At 39.4% G+C, this 12038-nt stretch overlaps 1 protein-coding gene across 9 annotated transcripts in view; it reads left to right on the top strand.

Annotated features, from left to right (window-relative positions):
- ppp1r9a (protein phosphatase 1, regulatory subunit 9A) overlaps positions 1-12038 on the top strand; it is a 76742-nt gene that overhangs the window by 37571 nt on the left and 27133 nt on the right. For all 9 annotated transcript variants that reach the window (XM_067425561.1, XM_067425563.1, XM_067425562.1 and 6 more), the window contains exon 6: positions 3525-3660. In XM_067425561.1, coding sequence (XP_067281662.1) covers positions 3525-3660 — 136 coding nt within the window. The remainder of the gene's footprint in view (positions 1-3524; positions 3661-12038) is intronic.

The following is a 12038-nucleotide window of genomic DNA, read 5'->3' as shown; positions in this document are numbered from 1 at the left end:
TCATCTTTCCCTCCCACGCAGCACTTTTGTGAGAAAAACACAAAATTCTTATTAGTGTATCTAAAACTCCCCTTGGAAATGACAGCAGAAAGCATGTCTTCGAAAAGAGTATCCGCCAGCAGGAGCACTTCACACTGTGAGAAAACAAGGCTCTTCATTAACAATAGGTCTGCACAGTATGATGGGGCGGATTGTTTTTGAACAGATGCTGTCAGTGGCATATTATACTTTATCTGTACTGATTGGGTCTATGAATTCACTCTCAGCCTTCAAATGTATGTTCATTTAAAAGGGTTTTATTAATTATAATTTTCTTAAATGTAACATTTTGAGAGGGACAGAACTTATTTATTCATTTGATTCTCATGGCCTTAATACTTCTTAATACGTCTTGTTTTCCAGTAAAAAAGATCAAAACATCCTTAAAATGAAAATACACTCAAGGGGCAAAATTGTGTGTTCAGAGAATGTCAGAGAATTGTTTGTCTCTATATAAAATATAATTTTAGATAATATAATATAATAATTATTATAATAAATATTATAATTTAAAATATTGTTTTAGTGATGGCAGATTTATTAGTAGAAATGCATCTTATAAATATCTCAGAAAGTGTATTTTTATAATTTATTTTATTTCTTTTGTCTATCGTTTCCTGGTTGTTCGCTGTTCTCAGTGATGAGGCAGTGTGGCCCAGATTCAAAATTTGTGCTAAATTTAACCCGCTGTAGGAATTACGACCGGTCTTGAACTCTATCTGCACCAGCGACTACCAATAAATATATTAAGATTGGCACTCTATGAAGAGCGAGTCGTTGCTGTGATGATTCCGTGTCAGAATCAGTGGATTTTTTAGCAAGTTGGCAGGAACATCTCCTTGCTGTGTGAGGCGATGCGTACATCCTGAAATGCATCCTGTCACTCCAGATGTATGTGAATAAAAATGGAGGGATCTCTCAAGAAGAGATCTCTGTCCCAGAGCAGTTGGGACTCCCTGCGTGTGGTACCGATAGGGAAGAGAGGACTGTTTCCAGGTCAGCTGCATTGCAAAAGCATAACAGGGTATCGGCCCAGTTGTTCCTTCAGATGTAGATCAAATTTGGCCCCTTATCTGTACCTAATGCAGGGTGATTAGGACTCCATGCTGAGCGCTTCCCTGCCGGTTATCCACAGCATGGATTGTGCACTGCAGAGAATGGGGTGAATACTATTGAAGGGGAATTGTCTATTTTTATCTAAAAGTATTTGATATCCTTATTATTACTGATATCGTACAGATATGTTGTGCATTCTAATTTAATATGCAGAGACAATTTTTTACCGGGTTGCTTTTTTCAGCTTATGGTTGAGGTTTACTCATGAATTATTACATTTGGTGGGTTTTTAAAAATAGCTCCCAATAATGTCATCACTGTGCATTCAATTGGAAACGACATTCTTCACAGGTAAAGTAACTTGCATACATTATTTGACTTTCTATTATTATTAGACAAACGTCTCGCAAAGCAGAATGTCACCTTCAGAGATTAATAATGAATGATTAACAAGTTGCAATTATTTTTAGTGCCACCAGTGGCGCAGAAATAACAAATGTTAATTTTCAAGTTAGCAGTAAATTTCCCTCTGACATTCTCAAGTAGGATTCTTAACATTTTGTACAGTTATTATGTTCACCCTGTCACAGTCATTAATCACACTGACATCGCAAGAAATGCTTCCTGCCACCTGATTCATAGGGTATGTTATAAAAGATCCATCAGTGAAGTGAGAACAAAAATGGCTGCTTGAAACCAGACAATGCAAGAAAAGAGCTTCACTGAAATAGAAAAGAAGGGTATTACACCTTTCTTTATTTTAATTGGATTACTCTAAATTTCCCTTTCTTCATTTTTTATACCCACCTCATTTATGTAAAATCTATTCTTTTCTTTGTCTCCATTTGAAAATCAATAGCCATGATCTTTTATAGAGTTCAGCAGTCGGGTTTCGGAAGTAAAAATAGATTTGAATAATAACCTTTTTAGATTAGTCTTGTCTTTTAAGTCATACTGTGAGCTGCGAGGTTGATAATTGATGGTATATGCTTTTGTTGAAGCTGTTACTTTTTTTTACAATTGCCATATTTATACAGTGGAATTTGTGGTGAAAACTACATTACCCATGATGCCGTATAGAAAATTCCACCAATCATAGTCGAAACAAGCAAATTGCTTTAGAAACAATATACTTAAAGTTGCTTTTTTATAGATATGATCAACATTTTTAAATGATTTTTAAATTAAAATTTGATTATGTTGTTTGCAATGCTTCATGACGTTGTTCTTTCCCTCACTAAAGTCATTAAGTAGGCCTACACAGTCTTGTAACTTGTATTTTTGCCCAATTTTCTGTTTCAGTTTTTTTGGTAACTTTTATTTGCTTCAAATCAATGATTAACCTTGTAGATGGTTGGCTCATGACTTATTTAGGCCTGTTCACACCAAGAGCGATAACTATATACGCGTGACATCCTCATCGGCTAGACTCGCTGCGGTACGCCCACTGAGTGGCATAAGAGGCAGCATTAGTTTTCAGCGTGAATTCTGCGAAAAACACATTTAAAGCAGGAAAGAGCTTTGAGATTGACTAAACAAACAGATTTGACAAGAAATCTGAGGTATATTTTTACAGACCGCTAAAAGCTACAGGAAAGAGAATCAAATGGATTCTCATCAATTCTCATCAAGTGAATATTTAGCATTGTATATTCTGCCTATTGATGTTTTTAAATAAACACTGATAAAACTATTCAAGTTTTAGGGCTGGATGATATAGAGATAGCTATATATAACATTGATATGTTGCATTTATATAAAGCGTTCACAGATATGAAGCAAATTTGCTTCATGTATTTCCCCCGACGTCGAAATCAAGCACATATAAATGTCAGGAAACACAATCCTAGCTGCGTGTCATATCCACGGATCACTGGATCTTTGGTCAATTGGAAGGAGCACTATATCGAATCCAAGTCATACCTTTAAATTAAACTGATAATCATTTATTTTACTCAAGTTTTCGCAGTTTCCCCTATTAAATCCAGTCATGCAGCTTTTTCTGGCGGGAAAGTGATGTCAATGCATACCTTAGATAATGATAAAGATAGTTCTAAAAATCATTCTCAATATTAAAGAATAGTTCATATCACAGCTATAACGATAACGCCACTGAGAACGACTAGAATCAATGAACAAGTGATTCATGGGAATCCCTTTCAGAACTATTTTATCCAGCGGATGAATGATAAAAACATTGACAGCCAATCAGAGTCTATCCTGGTGTAACGAGATCGAGCATTTAAAGTGGCAGACTTCGAATGAACAGAACGATAGTGTTTGCTGGTCCGGACGTTATGTAATATGTTTATCTTTATAGTTATCGTTCTTGGTGTGAGCTTTTTTAATAATCCCAATGGGAGAAATATTAGATTCACTCGATACACTCTTTATATTATATTATACTGGCAGTTGGTGTGTCTGTGCAGGTTTGTGATTGGCCGCGAGCGTCCGGGACAGCAGAGCGAGGTGGCTCAGCTCATCAGTCAGACTCTCGAGCAGGAGAGACGCCAGAGAGAGATGATGGAGCAACAGTACGCCCAGTACGATGCTGACGATGACGAGGTGAGCACAGAACAGGCTTGTCTGAGCATGTCAGCATCTGTCTGAACAGGTTAATCAACCGTCAAGAGCCGGTTGGAAAAGGTTCAAATCTATTATCCATGATTCGGCCATGCTACAAGCCTCAACCTGTTACAATTTGTCACATGCAGCAGGATGACATAGAAACTATATAATCAAATTACATCCTAAAACTAATACTATGGACCGTTGAGTTGCATCGTTCTATTTTATCAAGAGGTCTATTGTTTTTTGTTTTTTTTTCACAATATCCTACATTTGAGCATATTTTTCTACATTTGCAATGATTTTTGAGAATGGGAAATTAGCTGTAGCTAAATCTGGTGTGAAGCATCTTTTCTCTTGTAAGATTAATGTACTTGCACATGGTCCCTGTCAAATAAATAATAAACAGAAAAAAAACAGAAGACAAAAATATATCAATTGTTCCTCCTACATCCGTGGTTTTCAGTGGTGAAAATTTTCCTTGAAAAATGTACAAAACATTTACTAAATTGGTGATATTGCTGTTTAATTTTTGTTTTTTAATTGAAATTATTTTATTCTATTGATTTTTTTTTTAGCACAAGGAAGGAGAGATTACTATTTAATAATAATAATGATAATAATAATAATTATTATTATTAATATTATAAAATGTTAATCTCTTCTTGGGTAGAAAAAAAAGTATAAAATAAAAAAAATTATTTTATATTTTATAGTTAAAACTATAAAATAAATACAAAGTGAATATGTTGCTGAAAATATTTAATACATTTATTTGGCATTAGTGCAACAAATAGAAAATTACAGATTTTTAATACAGATTAAATATATATATTTTTTGGCATATTTATCATAATATATTTATTATTTGGATGTCATTGGAATTCATGCTGTAAATGAGATATAAATATAAACAAAATAATAATTATTGTTATTATTAATCATTATTATTATTATTATTATTATTATGAGGAGTATAGTAGTAATAATAATACTACTAATAATAATAAATGTGAATCCCTCCTTCCTTGTGTAGAAAAAAAAAGGTAAACTCTAAAATACAAAATAAATATTTTCCTGAAAATATTTAATATATTTATTTGGCTTTATTGCAACAAACAAACAATTATTGAATTTTGAAAATGGATAATATGAGAATATTTTATTTCATACAGTAAATCAATGTTAATACATACAAATATACAGTTCCCCGTATATTTTGGCATATTTATTATTATATATTAGGCTAGTCTGCATTAGATTTAAATGAAGCACAAATGGACTCTCCAGCTCCTCCTCTTGAGATTTCTGCAGTGTTACAGTGTTTGTAGGTGAGGGCTTCTCATGGAAAAACACCCACAGGGGCAGCTTTCTGCTCCATGGAGAGTTGATGGGGTTTGTTATATTAGCTGCTAGTCACTGAGCAGTTATTGCTCAGCTCTCATTAGTGGATCGGGGGGCGGCCTGGCTTTTCAGACGCCTGTGACTGTTGTCACGCCTGTGACTGTTGCTGCCATCTATTTTTGAAGGATAGGTGCATTTCCATAATGTATGCGGTGCTGTCACAGCAGCGGGATTCTACACAAAAGCTCTGATGAATGACTTAAGAAAGCGTTGAATTAATCGCTCGCTAAGATTCAGAGATAATTACATCAGTAGACCAGGCGAAGCAATTTCTACCTTGTGATTTGGAGGACACGGACAATTTAGCATTATAGGCTCTTGTGCAGAATGATGCAAGACTCACGTGTTCTAATGCAAGAGTGGATTTTTAATGCCTCTCATTATTTGTCAGTGAAAATCTAAATTAGCATTGTGATTGATGGATATATGTGCCTTGAGTTCTGAGACTGCATCCAAATCTCACATTATAAATTTAGCTGATGTCCTTATGCACTCACAGGGTCTTACGTGTTCCTGCTCTGCTGGCTCGGATGCAGGCTGCGCTCTTGAAATAGCTGTGCGATCAGCGCTGTTTTATAATTCTGGCACAGGCGGCTTCTCCCGGCAGACAAGCTGCCCGTAAGGAATTGTAATGAATGTAGCAGTCCTTGCTAAAGATTAGCATGTTTGCGTGTGGGTGGGTGTTTGTTCTTGCGAATGTGCCATGTGTGTGCTTGAGTGTCCGTCGATCAGCACATGTGAATGACTGTTTGAATGTGTCATATCAGTGTCATGCATGGAGAGGCCTCCAAGAGGAAGGTTTAAGGGCTGGTGTGTTCAGTGAGGCAGAATGGTGTGAACCTGCCTGAAATCTTGCTGTGTTGTGGATTAGCAGCGGCCAAAGCCATTCACAAGCTGCCTGCCAGCAGTAAATGGCCTTAAAACAGCAGGGTCTGGCAGGATTTAGTGGTTATAAGGACGTCCAAGAAAGACTCGGAAAGGTTAGTAACATCAGAACAGGCATACAGTGACATCTCAGCCACACTTATAAATATCAAACCAAATTATGCTAGACCTTTTGTAACCTTGACACAAAAAACCCGCCTCCCCTCCCTCGTTTAATTTGCTAAGGATTAATATCGTTGGTGTTACAGGGCTAGAATTTCAGCATGGTACTGCATGTATTGCGCATAATTTTACTCATTCCTGCAGATTTTGTGCTCACACCCAAAGTATGCACACATAAAGCTGCCTGTCAGGACTAAACTGAGTTATTCTCTGCTGCTTATTGTGCTTAAACTGTCAAACACACACTAAATAATGTCATGGTCTTGGCGAGTATTCACGTGAACACAGTCATGAAGAACATAAACTGTTGAGAAAGAAAATGCATGTGTAAGAGGATAATGGATCCACACGGTCTGCCTTAAAGTGACAGCAGCTTAATATACCTGCTGCCAAATTCTGAGATACTATTAAAAATATCTATATGGCAGTTTTCCTCATGGTATCGATGTCAAAATTGTGGGCAGTGAAAATGCCAAGTGGCTAGTAACTTTGCCATAGTGGTGAATTATTTATAATAAAAATAAATATATTAAAGCAATAATATATTTTTTAAGACTCTTGTGATCATAAATCGACTTACAATAGGTTGAATGACATGTCTGCCATAGCCTGATGGGGTCTGTATCGTTTTTAATCGTACTTTTAAACTTCGGGTTTTGGGTAGTAACCCGAGAACAAAAAGAACTACAAAATTCGACTGCTTTACGGCATATACGTCACTTCCACCAACAACCACACTTCCTTAAATTCGGACGTGCAAGCCCAACTTTGTTCGTCAGATAATATAGTCATGTCTGAAGCAGCAGAGACAAATAAGAAAGAAAAGGTTTTGTTGGAGGAAAGCAATAAGAGGAAACGAAAAAATGATGGGATTAAAGGCAGGACGAGGATCAACATGTGACCAGCGTTTGCTCGTCGGCGTGAGCTGAAGGAGGCGAGCCCGACCGATGCTGTCAGGCTTGTTATGGTGATTACCTACCACTCAAACATTGAACTGAAGTATCATATAGATTCTGTAAAACGGTAACCAATAGACTACTATAATGACGCTGGCTTGTAAACGTGAGCATCGTGATTATTTGGCGTTTGAAAAAAATAAAACCCATGAAATTATATTCATATGACATGCTGAAACATGCCACTGACTGTAACGTTACCTGGGATGGAGACATTTCACACGCGACGCCAGAAGAACTCTGAACTCCTCTTGCAGTGTTCAGGGGAACTGTTAGTGCTGCACCGACCCGCGGCGCCACTTTTATGAAGTTATTTGGCCCGCCCCGCACCACTGTATATATTTTTACAACCCGCCGCGCACCAGCGACCATTAAATAGACATACAGGGTCCGCGGGTTATGAGACGAACCACGCATCACTAGTTCAGGGCTATCAGGGTTGTCATGTCAACAAATGCACGCGCGATGGCATCCCCTGCTGTAGGATTACAGCTCTTACGACAGTAGTTGAGGACATTATTTTTTCCAAACTGTAGGGGGACCCCGAGAGCAAAAGTAGCCAAGTGCGGCTTTAAATTATATATTCAAAATATGAGGTGATATTGCTAATTCTTTTTCATTAGATTAAGATTACCTTTGTTTCCTGTTCTACAGATCACTTAAAATTAATCTATCAAAACACTAATAAATTAGTAAAACTGTTTAGAAAATCTTAAAATGAATACCCATATTCTTAAGCATTTGTAACTGTTTTTTTTTTTTTTTTTACTGTTACTTTTAGTTTTAGACAAAATAGTATTATTTTGTATTATACAATTATTATTAATAGTATTATACAAAATATTTTACTGTAACATAAAATCCAGTAAATGGAGCTTGCTTTGATATTTTGTCATCTAATACAATGATAATCATACATTTTTAACTGTGGATTGAGTACTTTCTATGTAGCTGTATATGACCTTTGTGCAATTAGTTTCCTCAAACATGTGCAGCACGTCAACCACCAGTGTGTTAAAAGGTTGGTGACACATGAACTAATTGAATGTGACACTCCAAAGCTAACTAATTTGCCCCTTGATGATATCTGAGAGGTAATATCACGCTGATGATATGGTTGATGTCTGTGTGTGCTGCTCTCCATATCCTCTCGATTAACATATTACGTGTGTGAGGTGATGAGAGGGAGAGACACAGATGAGACACAAATGAGACCAGCAGTATAGTAGGACAGGGTTACATATGGCCTTCTGCCAGGCAGAATAATCTGATGTGGAAAGGAAGCCTCCCAGGGAGCAGCCCTGCCCTGCAACCAGATACGAGCCCCAGTCGAGCAGAACCAACCTGTCCATGTGTGTCTGCACATCCATCCACCTGAAATGACTATGGCAGACGCAAGCAGGAGAAATAGATGCATGACTTGTTTTTATTTTGAAAAGATAACAGACCCAAACTCATATTGAAATATTTGGGGTCAGTACTTTGTTTTATTTAATAATTTTAAGAAATTGATACTTTTATTCAACAAGGATACATTCAATTCATCACAAATTACAGTTAAGGCACTTACAATGTTGATTTCTGTTCTATTCTATATTTAAAAAAAATACTAAAAAACACAAAGATATTAAGCAGCACAAATTTTAGTTGAGCAGCAAATCATATTGGAATGATTTCTGAGAGATCATGTGACACTGAAGACTGGAGTATTATGCTGATAATTCAGCTTTGATCACAGGAATAAATTACACTTTTAGCTCAAGTCAAAAGAGTATGATATTGTTTGGGTTCCTCTTTAAGGTCACATCACACAGTTTCTGCCAGTCTCATGTTAATCTTGAGTACCTATCGAGTAGTATTGCATCCTTTATATCTCTGAAGAGTCCTTTATCATATTTATAAAAGACAGATATGTCTTACCGTTTTTTTTTTAAAACAGCCGCGCTTGTGTGCAGTGGGCGGAGCTAAAAAGTCATGAGCACACACACACACACACGTCTGGTTCTTTGTGGGGACTCTACAGAGACGTAATGTTTTTTTTCCGTACAAACTGTACATTATATCCCCCTACACTGCCCCTGCCCCTAAACCTGCCCATCACAGGAAACATTTTTACTTTCTCAAACAAACTCATCCTGTATGATTTATAGGCCTTTTGAAAAGTGGGGACTGCTGACTGGTCTCCCAACCCGATCACACATAAATGCGTATAAATAGTACGAGTGTGCAATGTCGTGGAATGTATACGCCAAAACTCATTTTGGCCTGCATATGATACGCTGTTTTTCGCGTGCATATGATACGCACTTTATGGCGTATATATGACACGCTCTTGGGTAGGTTTAGGGTGGAGGGGCGTATATATGACACGCTCTTGGGTAGGTTTAGGGTGGTGGGGCGTATATATGACACGCTCTTGGGTAGGTTTTGGGTGGTGGGGCGTATATATGACACGCTCTTGGGTAGGTTTAGGGTGGTGGGGCGTATATATGACACGCTCTTGGGTAGGTTTAGGGTGGTGGGGCGTATATATGACACGCTCTTGGGTAGGTTTAGGGTGGTGGGGCGTATATATGATACGCTCTTGGGTAGGTTTAGGGTGGTGGGGCGTATATATGACACGCTCTTGGGTAGGTTTAGGGTGGTGTGGCGTATATATGACACGCTCTTGGGTAGGTTTAGGGTGGTGTGGCGTATATATGACACGCTCTTGGGTAGGTTTAGGGTGGTGGGGCGTATATATGACACGCTCTTGGGTAGGTTTAGGGTGGTGGGGCGTATATATGACACGCTCTTGGGTAGGTTTTGGGTGGTGGGGCGTATATATGACACGCTCTTGGGTAGGTTTAGGGTGGTGGGGCGTATATATGACACGCTCTTGGGTAGGTTTAGGGTGGTGGGGCGTATATATGACACGCTCTTGGGTAGGTTTAGGGTGGTGTGGCTTATATATGACACGCTCTTGGGTAGGTTTAGGGTGGTGGGGCGTATATATGACACGCTCTTGGGTAGGTTTTGGGTGGTGGGGCGTATATATGACACGCTCTTGGGTAGGTTTAGGGTGGTGGGGCGTATATATGACACGCTCTTGGGTAGGTTTAGGGTGGTGGGGCGTATATATGATACGCTCTTGGGTAGGTTTAGGGTGGTGGGGCGTATATATGACACGCTCTTGGGTAGGTTTAGGGTGGTGGGGCGTATATATGACACGCTCTTGGGTAGGTTTAGGGTGGTGGGGCGTATATATGACACGCTCTTGGGTAGGTTTAGGGTGGTGGGGCGTATATATGACACGCTCTTGGGTAGGTTTAGGGTGGTGGGGCGTATATATGATACGCTCTTGGGTAGGTTTAGGGTGGTGGGGCGTATATATGACACGCTCTTGGGTAGGTTTAGGGTGGTGTGGCGTATATATGACACGCTCTTGGGTAGGTTTAGGGTGGTGGGGCGTATATATGATACGCTCTTGGGTAGGTTTAGGGTGGTGGGGCGTATATATGACACGCTCTTGGGTAGGTTTAGGGTGGTAGGGCGTATATATGACACGCTCTTGGGTAGGTTTAGGGTGGTGGGGCGTATATATGACACGCTCTTGGGTAGGTTTAGGGTGGTGGGGCGTATATATGATACGCTCTTGGGTAGGTTTAGGGTGGTGGGGCGTATATATGACACGCTCTTGGGTAGGTTTAGGGTGGTGGGGCGTATATATGACACGCTCTTGGGTAGGTTTAGGGTGGTGGGGCGTATATATGACACGCTCTTGGGTAGGTTTAGGGTGGTGGGGCGTATATATGACACGCTCTTGGGTAGGTTTAGGGTGGTGGGGCGTATATATGACACGCTCTTGGGTAGGTTTAGGGTGGTGTGGCGTATATATGACACGCTCTTGGGTAGGTTTAGGGTGGTGGGGCGTATATATGATACGCTCTTGGGTAGGTTTAGGGTGGTGGGGCGTATATATGACACGGGCTTGGGTAGGTTTAGGGTGGTGTGGCGTATATATGACACGCTCTTGGGTAGGTTTAGGGTGGTGGGGCGTATATATGACACGCTCTTGGGTAGGTTTAGGGTGGTGGGGCGTATATATGACACGGGCTTGGGTAGGTTTAGGGTGGTGGGGCGTATATATGACACGCGCTTGGGTAGGTTTAGGGTGGTGGGATGGGGGGTTTGTATGTATAATACGCCATAAAATGCGTATCATATGCACGCGAAAAACAGCGTGCCATAGACAGGGTATTTTTGTGAGAATACCCTGGGTCTCCACAATGTAGGTGATTTTAGGTTTTACTATCCTTATGGGGACATTTGGTCACCACAATGTAATATAAACAAGGACACACAGACACACACACAAAAACATTATCCTTGGATAACATTTGATTCACTATATTATTCGTGTTGTTCACATTATATGCACTTATGCGCTGATTGCCAACAAAAGACAGACTTTTGATGCTTTTTTTTTTTCACTCACCGCCTGTGGTTTCGACTCGTGACCGGGAACAAGCAAACACACTTGCAGAACTTCGTTGCTGCTCCAGAAAAACAAACTGCATCCACTGTTCCCTTAACGCTGGATTGTTTAGGACGCTGAACAAGCATATCTTTCTCTCACAACCAAAAACACATGACATTGTTGATTTCGTGGTCTAGGAACAAAAGGACAGTGTTGTTGACGGCTTCCGTAACCCAAACAAAGCTCACTGTTGACGCTCTCGCTCTCGTACACACTCATCCGGGAGAAGTGCCAATACAAGCATTTCTCCCCTTTATGACGTCAAAAAGGGCCATACTCTGAAAAAAAACTTCTTCTTTTTTTATCCATATCTGTAAATCCAGTCTCGACCTGTGTCTTGTTTACAAATGATTCTGCTGTGAAATGAAGCAAACAAATGTGCAAGGTCTTGCGCATGTGAGCAAGATTCAACCACTCATTCCTAATATTAGCTTGCAAAGGAAGCTTAT

Source organism: Pseudorasbora parva, chromosome 19 (genome assembly GCF_024679245.1).
Source record: "Pseudorasbora parva isolate DD20220531a chromosome 19, ASM2467924v1, whole genome shotgun sequence".
Classification (NCBI taxonomy): domain Eukaryota; kingdom Metazoa; phylum Chordata; class Actinopteri; order Cypriniformes; family Gobionidae; genus Pseudorasbora; species Pseudorasbora parva.
Note: the sequence above shows the minus strand (reverse complement) of the source record. Positions and strands in the feature narration are given on the sequence as shown.